At 48.2% G+C, this 18,544-nt stretch overlaps 2 protein-coding genes across 2 annotated transcripts; one reads left to right on the top strand and one right to left on the bottom strand.

Moving 5' to 3' along the window:
• The first annotated feature begins 284 nt into the window (after nt 1–284).
• On the top strand, nt 285–11,184 carry SIGLEC10 (sialic acid binding Ig like lectin 10). Its single transcript, XM_081032582.1, has 12 exons — nt 285–365; nt 443–826; nt 965–1,249; nt 1,547–1,594; nt 1,790–2,053; nt 3,138–3,185; nt 3,316–3,573; nt 3,666–3,947; nt 4,265–4,367; nt 4,453–4,582; nt 6,087–8,517; nt 9,039–11,184. The coding sequence occupies exons 1-11, from the start codon at nt 293–295 to the stop codon at nt 6,348–6,350; spliced, it is 2,139 nt and encodes a 712-aa protein (XP_080888708.1). The 5' UTR covers nt 285–292; the 3' UTR covers nt 6,351–8,517; nt 9,039–11,184.
• Nucleotides 11,185–15,304: 4,120 nt separating this feature from the next.
• LOC308489810 (transcription initiation factor TFIID subunit 9) lies at nt 15,305–16,394 on the bottom strand. The gene has a single exon (XM_081031441.1). The coding sequence runs from the start codon at nt 16,230–16,232 to the stop codon at nt 15,438–15,440; it is 795 nt and encodes a 264-aa protein (XP_080887567.1). The 5' UTR covers nt 16,233–16,394; the 3' UTR covers nt 15,305–15,437.
• Between the last annotated feature and the right edge of the window lie 2,150 nt (nt 16,395–18,544).

Below are 18,544 nucleotides of genomic sequence, written 5' to 3'. Positions count from 1 at the left end.
CCCACCTTCCACCCACCCCCAGCCAGGCATCAGGGCTAGACACGTCTTCCACTCCCTCCCCCAGAGGTGACTCAGGAAGGACCAGGTCAGCAAGCCCAACACCAGGCAGGGCCCCCAAGAAAAGACTGAGTGTCCAAGTGGGGGAAGTAGGGGTGGGAGTGGGGAGAAAGGGAGATTCCCGTGGGTCTCAGCCCAGAAGCTCATTTCATGCATCAGCTCCCCAGGCTCAGCTTCCGCTTGCCCCTGGCTTCCCCTTCTGTCCCTGCCCAGCACCAGTCACAGTGTCTGGGGAATGAGCCTGTTTTGGCCCAACTTCTCCTGTGCAGAGATGGTCCTGATGCTGCTCTTTGCCATGCTGAGGGGCGGTGAGTGGCTGAGCGCCAGAGGGGCCTGGGTGGGGGCCGCTGCTGAGGTGGCAGCTGGAGCCTCTGTTCTCCCACAGGGTCTCCAGTTCTGAACCCAGAATTCTTGCTGAACGTGCAGAGGATGGTGACAGTGCAGGAGGGCCTGTGTGTGCTTGTGCCCTGCAACCTCTCCTACCCAAGCATAAACTGGACTGAAGATACCCCAGCTTACGGCTACTGGTTCCAAGTGGGGGTCAAGCTGACCACTAGTCTTCCAGTGGCCACAAACAACCAGTCTCAAAAGGTGCAAAAGAATACCCAGGGCCGATTCCAACTCGTGGGCAGTCCCCAGGACAAGAGCTGCTCCCTGCTGATCAGAGACGCACAGAAGGAAGACATGGCAGAGTATTTCTTTCGGGTCGAGAGAGGCTCTTATGTGCGATATAATTTCATGAAATATACCTTCTCTCTGAAAGTGACAGGTATAGAACTGGCTCAAGGTGGATTGGGGTGGGACCTCCCTTGCTTCTCACACTGGGAGGGGCTGTGGGGAATGGCCCAGGGGATACGCCCCGCAGTATCGCGTCTGGGAACTCGGATTGTGTCCTCTCTTCGTCCAGCCCTGACACGGAAGCCAGATGTCTACATCCCAGAGATGCTGGAGCCTGGGCATCAAGTAACAGTCATCTGTGTGTTTGACTCAGACTTTGAGCAATGTCCAGCCCCTACTTTCTCCTGGATGGGGGCTGCCCTCTCCTCCCAAGACACCAGACCGACAGGGTCCCATGTCTCCATGCTCACCCTCACGCCAAGACCCCAGGACCACGGCACCAACCTCACCTGTCGAGTGGACTTCTCCAAGAAGGGCGTGAGCGCCGAAAACACCGTCCACCTTAATGTGGCCTGTGAGTTTGGTTTGAGAGGTCCGGGTGATCAACATCCCCAGTGGGTGGGAGGGGGAGAAGGGCCGGTGCTGGGTGCCCTGGGTAGGGTGTTAGCGGACAAGGTGTGGAGGTGGGAGGGGAGGTGGCTGTTATCTGGTCCTCCCTCCGATCCTCCCTGCCCTCGGTAAGCATGCCTTTGTCACTCCTTTGTCACTTGTCTTTCCTGAGAAAGTCACACTTTCCGTTCCCTGAGGGGGTTCTCTCTGGCTGTGGCGAACCAAACGTTCCTTCCCCTTCCAGCTCACAATCTTTTTGCAGATCTTCCCAAAGACGTGTTTATCAGCACTTCCCCAGCCAAAGGATCAGGTACCGAGGGGCTGTGGGGCAGGGTGCGGCTGTGCCAGTCCTCTTTCCTGGGTGAAAAGCTATCAGGAGGCTGGGGAAACCGTGTTCGTCCCTTCAGCGCTCTCTCTCTCTCTCTCTCTCTCTCTCTCTCTCTCTCTCTCTCTCTCTCTCTCTCTCTCTCTCTCTCTCTCTCTCTCTCTCCCTCCTGCTCTGCAGCCCTGGAGCCCCAGGGAGACAGCCTATATCTGCAAGCCCAGGAAGGCCAGTTCTTGCAGCTGCTCTGTGCTGCTGACAGCAGGCCCCCTGCCACCCTGAGCTGGGCCCTGGAGGACAGAGTCCTCTCTTGGTCCCGCTCCCCAGGGTCCAGAGGTCTGGAGCTGGAGCTGCCCAGGGTGAAGCCTGCGGACGCGGGGCACTACACCTGCAGAGCCGAAAACAGGCTTGGCTTCCAAAGCCGCACCCTGAACCTCTCTGTGCAGTGTGAGTATGGCCAGCAGGGCCCCGTTTCTGGGATGAGAGAGGGTGAGGGGGCAGGGGCTGGGGGCAGGATCCTAGAGCTCGAAGGGACCTGGAACCCCCCCCAGGCTTATGGGACTAAGGATTCTGATTCCAATTCTGATGTGGGTATTTTTCTTTCCATCACCAAGCAATTCTCTGCCGCCAGCTGGATGTCCTACAATTCAACTCAATTCTGGCACAATCGCCCCAGAGATAGAGTCAGATCCCACAGGTCAAGGGCTCACTCTCACAAGACTGGCCCACTTCAGACACCAATCTCAAGTTCAGGTTGTCACGTGTGCTTCTGACTATAAATCAGAGGCTACAGATGGGAGGTTCCACGACCCTCTCCTTAGGTTCAACTAATTTGTTAGATAGAGCAGCTCACAGAACTCAGGTAAATGGTTTACTTACTAGATTACCAATTTGTTGCAAAAGAATTCAGGAGCAGCCAAATGGAGGAGATTCGTAGGGCCAGGTATGGAAGCATGTGGAGCTTCCATGCCCTCTCCAGGGGTACCCTGTCCATGAATCTGCAACCCAAAAGCTCTCCACCCCATCTTTGGGGTTTTATGGAGGCTTCATTACAGAGGCATGATTGATTAAATCCTTGACTGGTGGTGATTGAACTCCCTCTCCAGCTCCTTCCCCTTTGGGAGGTCAGAGGATGGGGCTGGGATTCCCAACCCTCCAACTGCATGGTTGGTTCCCCCATGGTTGTTCCCCAACACCCCACCCTTAGGTGCTTTCCAAAAGTCACCTCAATAAGATAAACTCAAATGTGGTAAAAAGGGGTTTGTTATGAATATCAAAATACCTTTATCACTCTCATCACTTAGAAACTTCCAATGGTTTCAGAAGCTCTGGGCCTGCAACTGGCACAGTAAACACAGGGACCTACCCTTCTTAGCCGTCTATTCCCTTGGGTAGTTTGTGTCACTCAGTGGTGGATCACACTCAGCAGGTGATTCCGTCCTCCTCCCCCGCCTGCCACTGTCTCCAGGGACCCTGTGCCCAGAGTGAAGCCTCTTGCCCGACTACAGCTGGTGCTCTGTCTCTGTTTCAGATGCCCCAGAGAACCTGAGAGTGATGGTCTCCCAAGCCAACAGGACAGGTAGGAAGGGGGACAGAAGAGCCAGGGCCTCTCAGTGCCCAAATTGGGGGCTTAGGTGTCGAAAATGTCAGCATTCAAGAGGGTCCCTGTGCCCTCAGCTGTGCCTCTTCCTGCCTCTTCCCTCCCCTAGTCCTGGAAAACCTCAGGAATGGCACATCCCTCCCCGTCCTGGAGGGCCAAAGCCTGCGTCTGCTCTGTGTCACTCACAGCAATCCCCCAGCCTTGCTGAGCTGGGCCCGGGGGGGACAGACTCTCCACCCTTCCCAGCCCTCAGACCCTGGGGTCCTGGAGCTGCCTCAGATACAAATGGAGCACGAAGGAGAATTCACCTGCCATGCTCAGAACCTGCTGGGCTCCCAGTATGTCTCTCTGAGCCTCTCTGTGCACTGTGAGTGGAGGGATGGGAGACACCTGGGGACAGGACACCTGGGTGCTGGGGAGGGGAGAGGCACCGCTGACCCTTCTCCTCCCTCCCCACAGACCCCCCACAGCTGCTGGGACCCTCCTGCTCCTGGGAGGAGGGTCTGCACTGCAGCTGCTCCTCCAGAGCCCAGCCGGCCCCCTCTGTGCGCTGGTGGTTGGGGGAGGGGCTGCTGGAAGGGAACCTCAGCAACACCTCCTTCAAGGTCACCTCCAGTTCAGAGGGGCCCTGGGCCAACATCTCCCTGAGCCTCAGCGAGGGGCTCAGCTCCAGCCTCAGACTCAGCTGCAAGGCTGGGAATGTCCATGGGACCCAGAGTGTCACTGTCCTGCTGCTGCCAGGTCAGGGGGCCTGTTGGATGCCCCCTGGAGGCAGGGGCTGAGGGGGGCAGGGGTAGGGTCCTGTGGTTGGAGCAGGAGCTGGAGATGGGGACATGGCGTTTGTGGCTGGGGGTGCAGAGGGGAACATACAAATTGGAAGGCTTGACACCTGGGCCTAGGGTGCAGCTGGGTTTTAAAGAAATAGACCAAAAGGGATTGTAGGTAAGACGTCTGGAATCTGGAATGGGAGCTGGAAGCCTGCATGCCTGGTGGCAGGTGGGCAGGAGGACCCAGGTTGATGGGAGAGGCTCAGAGATGTCTGACCATCCCTCGTGCAGATAAAAAGGGATTCATCTCAGAAGGATTCTCCAACGGAATAGTTCTGGGCATTGGCGTCACCACCCTCCTCTTCTTTCTCTGCCTCTGCCTCATCCGAGTCATGTGAGTGAGGAGCAGACGAGGGCGATGTGGGGTCTGGGGACAGGGGAAGTGCCAGTGCACACAAAGACGTGGGTCATTTCCTCAGCGTGAAGACTCTGAGGAAGAAGCAGACCCAGGCAGAGACTCCGACCCAGGCGGAGACTTGGAGGCCCAGGAGCACGAGCAGGAGCACGATCCGGGATTACATCAACGTGGTCCCTAACATCGGGGCCCTGGTGGGTGGCTGCAGGGGCTGCCTCTTCTTCCTCCCTGTGACTCCTGAACGCGCTCCTCTCCAGCCCTGCTCCCAGCCTTTGCCTGAGGGAAAGCACGCCTGTTGGATTCTAATCCTGATTCTCCTGGCACCTACTCTCTATGAGGCCCTGACCAAATCTTTCTGTTTTTCCATTTCCTCCCCCCTCTCCTTTGAGAGCTGGTTTAAGGAGTACAACACTTGCACTTGCTCTATATGTAGCAGCTATTCCATTATTGCCACCATTAATGACATTATTAATTATAATTAATGATGTAACAATCATTAATATCACAGAGAGGCAGTATGTTCTAGTGATTAAGAGCAGGGCTGCCTGGGTTCAATCTTGCTTCCATCGCTGTGTGTTCTTGGGCAAGTCACTAAATGTCTCTGTGCCTCGATTTCTTGAACTATAATATGGTGGAAATAGTAGTACCTACCACCTAGGATCTCTCCAGGTATTTGATATGCTCAAATTGTACCTGGAGAACATTTATAATAGTACCTGGCACATAGTAAGAGTCAGAAATGCTGGATATTTTCCAGAAGAGACACTCTATATCCTGATGACTCTGAAATTTACATCTCCCAGATTCACCCCTGAACTCTAGGCTCACCCGTGAACCCTAGACTCGTATCCAGCTGTCTAGGCAGCATCTCCATGGAGATGTCTAACCAGCCTGTCCAAAAGCAAACTTATGAGTAACTCCAGCCCTTCCCTGTCTCCTCCATCCTCCCATCTCAGCTAACAGCACCACATTTGCCCCTGCTCAAGCCTAAAGCCTCAGAGTCATCTTCCATGCCTCTCTTCTCCATCACCCCACAATCAATCCATCAGCAAATCCCCTTCAAAATACATTCAAACCACGCGTCTCCCCACTCCCTAGTCCATGTACCAACATCTCTCCCCTGGACACCACTGATGCCTTCTGTAGGTCATCTCTGCTCCCCACACCCCAGCCTATTTCTCTGTACATGTTATCTATTTAAAACCCAAATAGGTCCATCAACCCTCTTTAATACAACCAAAGGAACAATGGATTGATACATGCAACCAGTTAAATAGAGCTTAGGGACAAAAGAAAAATGAAAAAAGCCAATCGCCAATGGTCACATACGCATGATTCCACGTATATAACTCTCCAAATGATAAAATTGTAGAGATGGAGAACAGATTAGTAGCTGCCCAGGGTTGGTGCTGGGAGGGTGATGAGAGGGACTCTAGAGGGTGAGCAAGAGGGAGGTTTTGTGGTGCTGGTGGTCACAGGCTACCTGTGTTAGTCCTAGAGTGGCCGTAGCCGAGAGCTGCAGATTGAGTGGTTTAAACAACACACATTTGTTTATTGTTTCTGCCCCAAGATGGAATATAAGCTCAGCAAGAACAGAGACTTCGTTTTACTCCCTGATATAACCCCAGTTCCTTCATCTGTGCCTGGCACGTGGTAGGCACTCAAGGATTGAATGAATGAATGTCATTGTTCCCTTAGGCTCGGAATCGGAAGGCCCAATCAAGCAGTCCTTCCCGGACACTTCCTGCAGACGCTGACGCTCCACAGTCTAAGAACAGCCAGGAGCTACGCTGTGTTTCCCACAGTGGCCCAGGCCCCAAAGCATCCCCACACGCCCCAGCATCAGGGGACAGTGAGGAGGAGCTCCATTATGCTGCCCTCAACTTCCCAGGCCGCAGACCATGGGAGACCCAGGAGTCCAAGGACACTGGCTCAGAATACGCAGAAATCAGATTGCACTGAGGATCCCCAGGCTGTGGGACAGGGATCCAGGCTGGGAGGGAGGCAGGGCCATTGAGAGGACCAGGAAGAGGGCAAAGTCACTGTCTTCTTTTACTCCTCAAAGGACGGCTCATCCCATCCCATCCCTGGTATACGAACTGCTTGACAAATCTCCAGAGTGACCTCTGAATACACAGGATAAGCTTTCCCTGTGATATCCCCAGCACCTCCCTAGCTGATAACTCACAGTCTCATGTTTCTCAACAGTGGGAGGGTCTTTAAAGACGTTCAACAACCATCTGTGTGAGGTCAGCAAGGTAACCTCTCAGGTCAAACCTGGCCCTGCGCCTATTTTCATTCCACATGTCAGCCAAGAATTTTTTTTTTTTTTTTTACATTTTAAACAGTTGGGGAAAAAAAAATCAAGAAAAGAAGAATGTTTTGTGATGCAAGGAAATATGAAATTTAAATGTTCATTAATTTGATGTTCATGAATAAATGTTCATGTTGATGTTCATTAATAAAAATGTTGATGTCCATTTTTATTGATGTTCAAAATGTTGATGTTCATTAATAAAGTTTTATTGGAGCCCAGACACACCCATTCTTTTATGTATCACTGTCTATGGCAAGTTTCATGTGGAGTTGAATTGCCAGCCTGAAAAGCCTAAGATTACATAGCTTTTGCTTTACAGGAAAAGTTTACAGATCTAATCTAAAGTAAACTCACCTACTTCTTTTTACAGAAGAGGAAGCAGAAGCAGAGGTTCAGAAAGGGGCCAAAAGTAGCCAAGACCTACGTGACAGTCTGTGGGACTAGGTGGAAGGTTCCCAGGGTGAGGATATGAGGCACAAAGAAGTTGGGAGTGAATGCATTGTCCAACCCCCAATCTAGGGAAGACAAAATACTTGAGGGCATGGGAGCAGAAACACTGACGAAACGGAATGAAGAACTAACTAGCAACATGTTCTGATACAACCAGCTGGTGAACAGGAAAAGGAGTCTGTTTCACACAGCAAAGCATGTCTTTTCTCTTCGTCCTTCCCCATAGCTCATAGTTCTAATTGTTTCATGAACAGTCCTCCTGGGGCATGGTTGCTAGTTGTCAGGCAGAAAACTGGGGATTCAGAAAAGATGCTGGTCTTTGCATTTTTTTAAGTGATAAATTACACAGTTGGAAGACAGGAAGAGCTGAAAAAAAGTATGAATAAAGCAGAAGAAGTTATAAGTAAAGCTGAACAAACTATGGGTCAAAGCAGGTCAAATACGATTTTCTCAGATCACAAACTACATACGAGGTTGGACAATTAAGTTCACAAACTTGTTTGCAATGATGTTGCTAACCTTTTTTGATATCAGAGGGATTATTCATTATGAATTTGTACCAACTGGACAAACAGTTAACCAAGTTTACTATTTGGAAGTGCTGAAAGGGCTGCGTGAAAAAGTTGGACGACCAGAACTTTTTGCCAACAGTTCATGGCTCTTGCATCACAACAATGCACCAGCTTACACAGCACTGTCTCTGAGGGAGTTTTTAGCCAGTAAACAAATAACTGTATTGGAACACCCTCCCTGTTCACCTGATCTGGCCCCCAATGACTTCTTTCTTTACCCAAAGAAAAAGGAAATATTGAAAGGAGGACATTTTGATGACATTCAGGACATCAAGGGTAATATAATAACAGCTCTGATGGCCATTCCAGAAGAAGAGTTCCAACATTGTTTTGAAGGGTGGACTAGGTGCTGGCATCAGTGCATAGCTTCCCAAGGGGAGTATTTCGAAGGTGACTGTAGTGAGATTCAGCAACGAGGTATGCAGCACTTTTTCTAGGAGGAGTTACAAACTTAATTGTCAGACCTCATAAGTGGCAGTGTAATTATGAGGGAGGGAAGGGGAGGAAAGAAATTCATATTTTTAAGCACCTCCTAGGTATTACATTGTGAGTAAGTTATTTATAGCTGTCTCTTCCTCCTTCCCCAGAGTTCATAGTTCTAATCGAGCTCTGTGGTATAGTTCCTCTGGTGCAAGATAATGTGGCCACACAACAGCCTAGACGTCTGTCCCCCCATGCCTTTCCCTAAGAAAGAAACAATTTGTGGAACTGTGCCTCTCTGGGATTGAGTTTATTACACCTTGTGTCTCTCCGCCTGGTCTTCAGACGATGGGTTTGCAGTCAAAGACGGGTAAGATTTCTCACGGGAGAAACAACCTAAGCCAGACGGGACCCCCTTGGTCCCCAATGAGCTGTATGAAGATTGATGGGAAGAGGCCTCAGTCATTCCTTCTGCTGACTCTGGCCTCGCCCTCTCACCTAATTGTGAGAGAATCATTAGAGCGATAAGATCAAGCTCTCTCTGCTCCGCTCAAGGCATTGTTTTACCTCGAGAGACTTTCCCCGCCCCAGGGAGGTACATACCACACCGTAGTTATCATGGGACTGGATACCTTGGCTGTTTTGGGACAAATAATTGGATTTTGAGATCATTCTTTCTATGTGGTTTAAGAAGTTTCACAGACCATGCCTTAAATCCTAAAATCCTTAAATCATGTGACTTTGTCTAACATCAATAAATACTAACAGTCGGCCTGATTCGGGGCCCCAGTCTCCGATACTGCGGGTCCCATGGTCCTCTGTAATTTAACTGCATTGAGTCTCTATTTATTACAGCTTAACCCAAAGCCGCCCCTTCTCACCTCTCCACAGCCCTTGTTGCGCAGGACGCGACATGATAAAGAGTATGTTCGTGGTGCACGATACAGAATATCTTCATGGTGAAGATATCTGAGACTCACAGAGGTGAATTTACTTACCTGAAGCCACCAGGAGAGATGGGCGGAATCAGGAATCCTAACTGGCTGGCTGACTCTAAAACCACAGCTTTCCTTGTACTTCGCAATTCTTCCTGAAGACAGCGCTCGTGAGTGAAAAGGACTCAGCCCTGGGCACTTGGCTGGGCTTGTGGAGAGACTGAGACCTAAAGGATCTAGCTTATCGTCCACAGGATCAAGATGAGAGGGGATTGGGGGGATGGGCGGAAGGTGAAGGAATTAAGAAGTACAAACTGCCAGTTATACAGTCACAGGGATGTAGAGTACAGCATAGGGAATATAGTCAATAATACTGTAATAACTATGCGTGCTGTCAGATAGTACGAGATTTATCCAGATGATCACTTTGTAAGGTATATAAATGTCTAATCACTACGTTGTACACCTGAAACTAATGTAATTGTATGTCAATTGTAATTGGAAAACAAATTTTTTAAAAAGATGCTATTTAATTGGGAACAATTGACATCTTTATAAAATCCTGTCAATATTTTACATGGTATTTTCTCTTATCTAATTGTGTCCTTTAAAATTATTTTTCTCGTGCTCGCTTCGGCAGCACATATACTAAAATTATTTTTCTCTACAATGTTTTGTAATCTTCCACGTAGAACACATGCATATTTTTGTTAGATTTCTTCCTAGGTATTTGATATTTTTTGGTTCTATTAAAAATGGTGTATTTCTTTTGATTTCATTTTCTTGTTGATTCTGGTATATAGGAATACCCTTGAATTTTGCACATTAACCTTGTATCGATCAACCTTGTGAAACTTGCCTCTTTAAATAATTCATCTGTAAATTATTTGGGATTTTCTATGTAAAAAAATCATATCACTTGATAATAAACATTTCTTTTCTTTTGCCAAAGGGGAAATAAATAACAATAATTTTAAGAGATGCTAAAGAGCAGGGCAAGATTTAGAAGGGAAGGCATATAATTTCAAAAGGTGACAACTTAGACTGAGGAAAAAGCTGTGAACGAACAAGTTAACGTTTTCCAGGCACAAGCAGAGGGGTGTGGCCGATGTCCTGAGCAAGTGAGAAACAGAGGATGTTCAGAGATAATATTCACTTCAGCTAAACCCTCTCAAATTCCAGAGCTATTTATCTGTAAAAATGTCTATTACACTAACATATATTGAGCACTTACTACCAGGCACTGTTGCTTAATGCTTATATTATCCCACCTAATAACTCATAAAATGTTAAGGGAATTTTTGACCAAAGCCTAGGGAAGTCTCCCTTCTTCTGGCCAGGAGTTTGACGTGGTAGTTACCGGGTAGTTGATGACATAGTAAGGAGGCCCACTCTGACATGTTTTGCTTCCAAATGTGCCAGCACATCCAGGTATTGAATAAAACTAAAAACTGAATTGGCTTCAAGGACTGAAGTTGGCCTTCAGAAGCCGGGGTACATGGTAATAGAATTACAGACTCATGGATGGGGTCACTCAGTGCTTCCACCCCCTTTTATAGATGGGTCTTAGAGAGGGACAGGGTCTTGCCTAGGTCACACGGGGAAATAGCAGAAGTGAAATCCAAAACCCAGACAGGTCTTAAAATAGATGAGCAATGCCGGTCATGAATTCCTTTTCATAAACTTAGAATGGGGAAGATACTAGAGGGACCTCTATTTTTCTCCCTCAAACCCCAAATTCTGCCATGAGAGCAATCCTTCCAAGTTTGTTTGACCTGGGAAACTGCAAGATTACAAGGTTGTGTTGCTAGGGCAACAGGTTTGACCAGGGGTTGGGAACTTTGAAATGTGTGTGTTAAGGTCCTGGCTTCTGCAATCATGACTTGGGATCGGAGGGGGTGGTGGGGATGATGTTGTTATCCAGTACTCTTGGGGAAAGGCAATGTTGTGTAGATGAAAAACATTAATTAAAAAAAAAAAATCTCTGCCTGGAGTCAGAAGACCCAGCTTGGACTTTTTTCATTGCCAAATATCCTCTGTAATCAGTTAATCAGAGACTATCAACTCCAGGAAATATAAATATAAAACAGTTCCATATTTCTAATCACTGACTCAGTTGTGTTCTGTTAAAACTTTTTCTCAGCCCTTAACAGTGTCAGCTCTGATGATTAGAACTCAGCCTGGTCTTAAATCTTCACCTCAAACTTGGTTTAAACCTCATTGCCTCCCCTCTCCATCAGCAGAGGTTTAAGCTGAGACCTGACTCCTTGGAGAAGACAGGGATACCAGTTGTCCCTCACACACCTCTTCTCCATTTCCACTTCAAGTTTCCCAACATATTGGGCCTTAGAGGAGGGACAGGTATGGGGACAAGTGACTCTTGATCTAACTGGCTGCAGCTATGGCCTCTTGTTGGCTGAAGCAGCTTCTCTGGCTTACCCTGCTGGCCCTCTGTGTGGCAGGTATCCAAACACTGGTCTCTCACGGAGCAAAGTGTGAGCATTTGGGTTTGCCCAGTGACTTTCTGGACTCCTCTGTTTCTTGACACGACAGCTGTGCCCCCCCGCCCCACACTGTAAGGGTCGAAAACCCTCCTGTGTGTTCCTCCTTTACTCTCACACCACCATACTCCATGTCACTTCTTACCCCAAATGTATGTGTTTTCCACACATCAATTCTTTGACACCAGCTGGGTGTCCTACAATTTACCGCAATTCTGACACTATCTACCTGGGGCTGAGTCATACAAGACTGCCCCTCCCCCCACTTCAGGCGCCAGTCCCAAGGCATATGTGCTTCTGACCAATCAGCTATAGATTGGAGGTTCCAAACACCTCCTCCCTGGGCTTGATAATTTGCTAGAATGGCTAACAGAATTCAAGAAAACGCTTCCTGACGTTTATTTATTATAAAAGGATATCATTCAGGAAGAGCCAGACGGAAGCGATGCATAGGGCAAGGTATGGGGAAAGGGTGCAGAACCTCCATGCTCTCACTGGATGCATGTCCCTCCCAACACATTCGTTTGTTCACCAACCCAGAAGCTCCCCAAACCCCGACTTCTGGGGATTTTTATGGAGGCCTCATCCCATCATTAATTCCATTTCCAGCACCACTCCCTTTCCCGAGGACAGGAATCTTCTAATCATGGCTTGGTCTTTTTGGTGACCAGCCCCCATCCAGGAGCTCACCCAGAGTCACCTCATTAGAACAAAAGACGTTCTTATCACTCAGGAAATCCCAAGGGTTTCAGGAGCTCTGTGCCAGGAGTTTGAGGCAAAGACCGATATATATATATATATATGTTTTCTATTATTTCCTGACACCTTCTCCAGTTCCACCACTAGCAGATGCCACATGGCCTCTCGCTGACCTCCTTCCAGACGGCTGGGGCCCAGTTATCGCCTCGGCACCCACTTGACTCACACGTCCTAACCATGCGGGACGGTGGGATTCGGGCTGCACTACCTCCATTCCCCCTGCAGACACCAGCCACAAGCTCAGAGGTCCCAGGCCACCAGCACTGCTGACTGACGATAAATTCAGGGGTTCCCATGACCTCACGTGCAGTAATTCACTACAACTCCCAGAACTCAGGAAAGTGCTGTTCATATGATTAGTTTTATTATAAAGGCTACATACATATCAGGAGCAGCCCAAAGATGAGATGCACAGGGAGCGGTCAGGGAAGGTCCGACATGCAACGCTGCGCCAGGATGCATTGCCTTCCCAGCAAGCGGACGTGTGTCACCAGCCAGGAAGCTGCCCCTAGTACCCAGCCCGATGAGTATAAATTCAGGTATGGCCCAAGGGTCCTACTGCAGGTAACAAAGACCTTCCTGTCACTCAGAAAACTCTCCCAGGAGCTAGGGACAGAGGCCCAGTTCTTTAGTACACAACAGAAGCCCACGTTGCGCTATCACTTTTCTTCCCTACACACCAGGGATCGCAAAGGTATTCTGTGCCATGTCCTTTGCGATCGCTCGCAATCCTCTTCCCCAGACCATCACCAGATGATTACCTTCACAGGTGTATCTCCATCCCACGTCAGCTCAAAATTTCTTATTTTCCTCTAAGAGGATATAAAACCTAAGAAACAACACAGCAGCGCAGCTAAGAAAGGCCACACATTTAGCTACGTGGCTCTGAGTAAGTTATTAGAGGAAATGCGGGCAGGCGCGGGTGGCAGCGAGCGGAGCTGCCAACACCGGCAGGCCCTGTGCCCGACCTGCGTTCAGAAGGGCCTCCAAATTGGAAGGCCTGCATGAGGGGTTACGGCTCAAGGGAGAGAGCAGGGCCCCCAGACGGGACTTAAGAAAATACGTGAGTCCTGTGGGTCCCATCTTTGGACTCGGACGGCCTGAGGCCTCGTCGGGGGGGATGGGGAGCAGGGAAAGGAATGGTGTGGTCCTAGGGCGGGGACGGGGCAGTGGGGCTCTCTAGTGGGCAAGAAGACCCCTACGCAGGGTTCCCCTCTCCGCCCAGGGCCTCTTGTCCCCTCCCAGCCCCGCTCGGATCTCTAGGTCTAGGCTGGCCCCCCACCCCCCACGCGGCCGACCCTTGGCGAGCGCGCGCAACTGACCCCAAGAGACGCCGAAACAAAAAAACGTCAGTTACAAACGGAAGCGCATCCACCAATCAGAGCCGAGGGCGATGTCTCGCGCTGCGCTGCGTATCAAGGAGTGGGCGGGGCTCAGAGCAATCAATGCCAGAGTATTCCACGAATCGGAAGCTTCGCTTCCCCCCGACGCAGCAGTTGATTGGTCACTTTTCAGTACTGGCCTGTCAATTTTGGAAGCTGAGTATAAAAATCATTTCCTTAGAGACGCAAGATCCCTCCCACGCCCTCCTGGCGTGGGAGAGGTCCCTTAAAGGGCCAGGGAGGTGGTAAATGAGGAGGTCTGACCTTCATTGCAGAAACAGGAGAAACAATAACGGCACAAAACAAGGAGCATTCCCATCACGCTGGAATCGAGCAGTAAGCGCTAATTCGCGAAGAAACGGAGACTCAATAAGCCTCACCTGCTTGTACTGGTAAATAGCGGAGCAGGGATTCGAACCCTCAATTTTCAAACCCTGTCTAGACATAAACTGGGACAGATTGACCCAGACTAAAAATCTGGGGACACAGATCCTAATCACAGTCTCCAGGAAAGGCAAGACTGCTTTCTTGATAAAAGAAAAGATCTTTAGATTCCATATACCTGGCCTTTGCTGACTGAGCCTCCTTCTCTAGAAACACCTCCCTGACCTTACTTACCCTCTACGCCTTTCCTTATGACACTCACTGCTCCTGTTCCTCCTTGTGTCCTGGGTCTGATTGAAGCAGGGCCCAGCTGGGCCCCCAGTACTCAGAAGGCCTCTGGGATGCCCTGTCCTGGTTCCAGCTCCTTATCTTAGAAGATCACCTTGTAAATGCTTGCTTTTACAAACTCCATCGCTTAGCATGTTTTTCCAGGTTACTCCCCCTCCGTTCCGGGATCGCCGGCACCACGAGAGATATAACAGAAGGGGGCATCATGATAGGCGTGCCCTGATTTTCTCTTCAATATCCCAGCAGGTCTGAGAATGTAAGGCAATTTTTGGAGGTGTTAACCCTCTGCCTTCTCAGACCACTGGTGCTCTGATAATAAACGCTTATTCGATGACTCAATTCCTGTGTCAATCTATTGGCTGACTGGCGCAGGCAGCACGAGCCCCGGACTCATTTAGGCCTCCGGTTACATGATCGTGCTGGAATGTTACTGTCCGTTTCTGTGTCTGCCCCCCACCCCTCAAGACTGAGAGCCGTTGGAGGGCGGGTACTAGTTCTGCATCGTTTCAGTGTCACCAGCATCATCCAGCAAAGGGCCTGGATTCAAGAGAACTCAGAAAGTGAAAGCTAGCATCGGGGATTTCTCATCCTTAAAATGGGTTGTTGTTGTGAACCTCTCAAAAGAAGATTCACGTGCAAAGGGACTGCACAGGTGGAAACCTGCATCATTATTTCCCCATTACTCACCCCCAGAAGTCTGACAGCAAGTCCTGATAGTTCTTCTTCCAAAATACAGTTGACCCTTGAACACTGTGGGTGTTAGGGCTTGGATCCCTGCGCAGATTTTCCCATGTATAATTTTTTTTTTTTTTCAAATTGAAGAAGGACTTTATTTTTTACACTTAAAAGATGATGAAAAACTATTATGAATCGTATTAAAGAAAATCCAACATCTCAATTGAGAAGTATGGTAGCTATATTTACTCATTAAATACTATTTAAGTTTTGTAAGATACAACTTGAAAACATCCAGCATGCACGTTTAATCTCAGTACAGTGGATCCCAGACCAAGTACACGTGTTACATGCACCAAGGCTAGATTACAGATTATCATAGTCGTCATCGTCATCATCATCGTCATCGTCCTCATCACGCTTCCTTTTCAATGCATTTGATGATTCACTGGCAGTATTTTGTGATGACACCATGTTAGTAGTTATAAGAATGTTTTTGGACCCAATTAATGATGGATTAATCAGAACATTCTGAACTGCTGATGTTGCAGGAATTGATGCTTTTACACCTGGCGACTGCGAAGTGGGCATCTGGACTGTAAACCTTTGCCCTGTGAGGGACATTGGAGCCCCTACTTTAGTTGAAACAGACATGGTTTGTGGGGTCGGTGTGCCAAGTGTGGGAGTACTTGGTCTGCTAGTAACTGATCCAACACTTAGTCGTGGAACTGTTATTCTTCCCGCAGAAGTAGATGCCTTTTTTTGTAAAGACTTAAGTCTATAGTTTGGAGCAGTCAAGCAGTATCTGTCAGGTGGCAGTCTAGGGCCTGAATATGGCTTGATCAATGGCAAAGGGGTTTGATTTCTTTGCCTTGCAATATCTAATAAAAAATCTCTCGGGGGAGGAGAGGTAAAAGACTGGTCAGCACGACACTGGATTGCCAAGCGCACATCATCTGCATCAACGGTAGCTTTCTTAGCATGGCTTGAATAAATTTTTGCATCATCTAGAATTGTGGTCACATATCGGAAGGCAAACTCCAACATCTGATTTATAACTCTTGGCTCATATTCTGTAATCCCCATATCCTTCAGGATTTGTGCCATCATCTGTGCATCTTTCGGCATGCTCTTGGGAGAAGCCATCTTGCCAGACTCCATGATATCCGGTGATCAGACTTCTCGAGCTAAATCACCCACATTAATGTATTTCAGTCCTGATCTTGATGCAAGTTCTTTGCCCAGCGTGGTTTTTCCAACCCCTGGTGTACCGGTGAGCAAGATGTTCGGAAGCAACATGGTCCTCTCGGCGACGGCTCTGGGAGTCTCGGCACACGAGACCCCCCCATGTATAATTTTTAACTCCCCCAAAACTTAACTGATAGCCTACTGTTGACCAGAAGCCTTTAGGAAAACACAAACAGTAGATTAACATGTATTTTGTATGTTATATGTATTATATACTGTATTCTTAAAATAAAGTAAGCTAGAGAAAAGAATGTTATTAAGAAAATCATAAGGAAGAGAAAAATGCATTTATAGTCTGTATGAATTTATCAGAAAAGAAAATCTGCACATAAGAGGACCCTTGCAGTTCAAACCCATGTTGTTCAAGGGTCAACTATACATCTCAAATTCATTCCCATCCCTACTAATCCCACCTTCCTTGGTGTCACTGCCACCCCTTGCCCAGACCATAGCAGCTTCCTCCCTGGGCTCCCATATGTCCACTCTTGCTTTCCACCACAATCCATTCTCCAAACTACAGACACAGTGCTCTTCATAAAACATAAATCAAATTATGTCACATCTCTGCTTTCAAATGTTCAAAGTCATCTGAAAAAAAAAAAAAAAACAAAAGCATCCAAAGTCTTCACTGTAGCCTACAAGGTCCTCTGCAATCTGGCTTCTACTTGTATCTCCATTAAAAGCACAGACTCTGGAGCCAGGCTGCCCAGGGTTCAAATCCCTGTTGTGCCCTAAGGCAACTTACTTAACCTCTCCGAGGCACAATCTGATCCTGTTTGAAATGAGGATTAAACGAGTTAGAATTATTAATTGAAACAGATCTCTGTTTTGTAAAATAGCTGTCTAGTTAATATTTCTCAAAAACATAAAGGTCGTGAAAAACAAGGAAAGACAGAATGTGCCCCAGACCAGAGAAGACAAAGGAGATGTGATGACTGAATGGTATTCTGCCTTGGATTCTGGAACAAAAGGGGGAAAAAAAGGCATTAGTATAAAACTTGGTAAAATCCAAATAAAGTCTGGAGTTTAGTTAACAGTCACATTGGTTTCTTACTTGTGACAAATGCTCCACTACAATGTAAGAAGATAACATTAAGGAAGCTGGGTGAGGAGTATATGGGAACTCTGTACTTAGCATCCTTGTAACTTTTCTGTAAATATAAAGAATTTGAAAATAAATTATTTTTTTTTAAAAATAGACCTATTCCTCTCTTCCTAGCTCATTCCTGCCCAGTCCCTCAAACGCTACACTAATTCCACTCTCAAACCTTTGCATTTGCTGTTCCCTCCACTGGAAATACTCAAGTCGGACGTCTTCTGGCTCCTTCCATAACCATCTTATCTAAGGTAGCTGCCCCAGTGCCTCTATATCCCCTAGCCCTGACTTCACATCTTCACAGCACTTACAGGAAATGTATTGTTTGTGTCTTATCTGTCGCTTTCTGCCACATGTAAGTCCCATGGGAGTAGGGTCTCTGTCTGTCTTCTCTTGAGCTTCATCCCCAGTGCCCAGCCCAGCACAGGACAGGCACTGGTATGTATTTCTTAAATGAATGGATATAAGAATGACTACTGCTTCTTAATAAAATACCATCAGCAATAACCATAAGTGACTCTCATTTGTTGAGACTAATTACAGTTCAGATTCTGTGTTGACGACTTTACACACGCGGTATTCTTTAAACCTCCCAAGAACCTGGGAGGTAATAATAGCCCCATTTCTCAGATGGGGAAAATGAAGCATAGACTTAAGGTCACAGAAAAAGTCAGAGACAGAGCTTAGAATGGAATCCAGCCCCTAAGATTCCCAGCTCATCTACTAACCTCTCTACCCTGGGGAGGGTTCAGACGTCCAGATTTCCCTGTCTAAATAAATGTCCCCTTAATCCTAAAGAACACCAGCCGGCCCCCAGAAAACAGGAATAGCGATGGAGAGAGAGGAGAGGCTGGGCGTCCTGACTCCCGAGTCTGAGGGAGTTGGAGCTGGGGGCCTAGACTCCTAGGTATTGGGGAGGTGGGCACTGTGTCCTGAGCTGAGTGGGACTGAGGAACTAGCTTCCGTGAACCCACCCTGCCGCTCTTTCCCACGACGACCCACGCTCTACAGGCCACGCCCCGTTTCTGACAAAGCCCCGCCCACTTTCTTCCCGCCCCCTCCCGTTTCCGTGAGTCTTGGAGAAATCACGTGGAAGGTGCTAGAAGAAACTTGAGAGATTCCTGTGAGG

The sequence above is a fragment of the Rhinolophus hipposideros genome, assembly GCF_964194185.1.
Source record: "Rhinolophus hipposideros genome assembly, chromosome: 21".
Lineage (NCBI taxonomy): Eukaryota > Metazoa > Chordata > Mammalia > Chiroptera > Rhinolophidae > Rhinolophus > Rhinolophus hipposideros.
The sequence above is the reverse complement of the archived record's forward strand: the minus strand, read 5'-3'. Positions and strand labels throughout refer to the sequence as shown.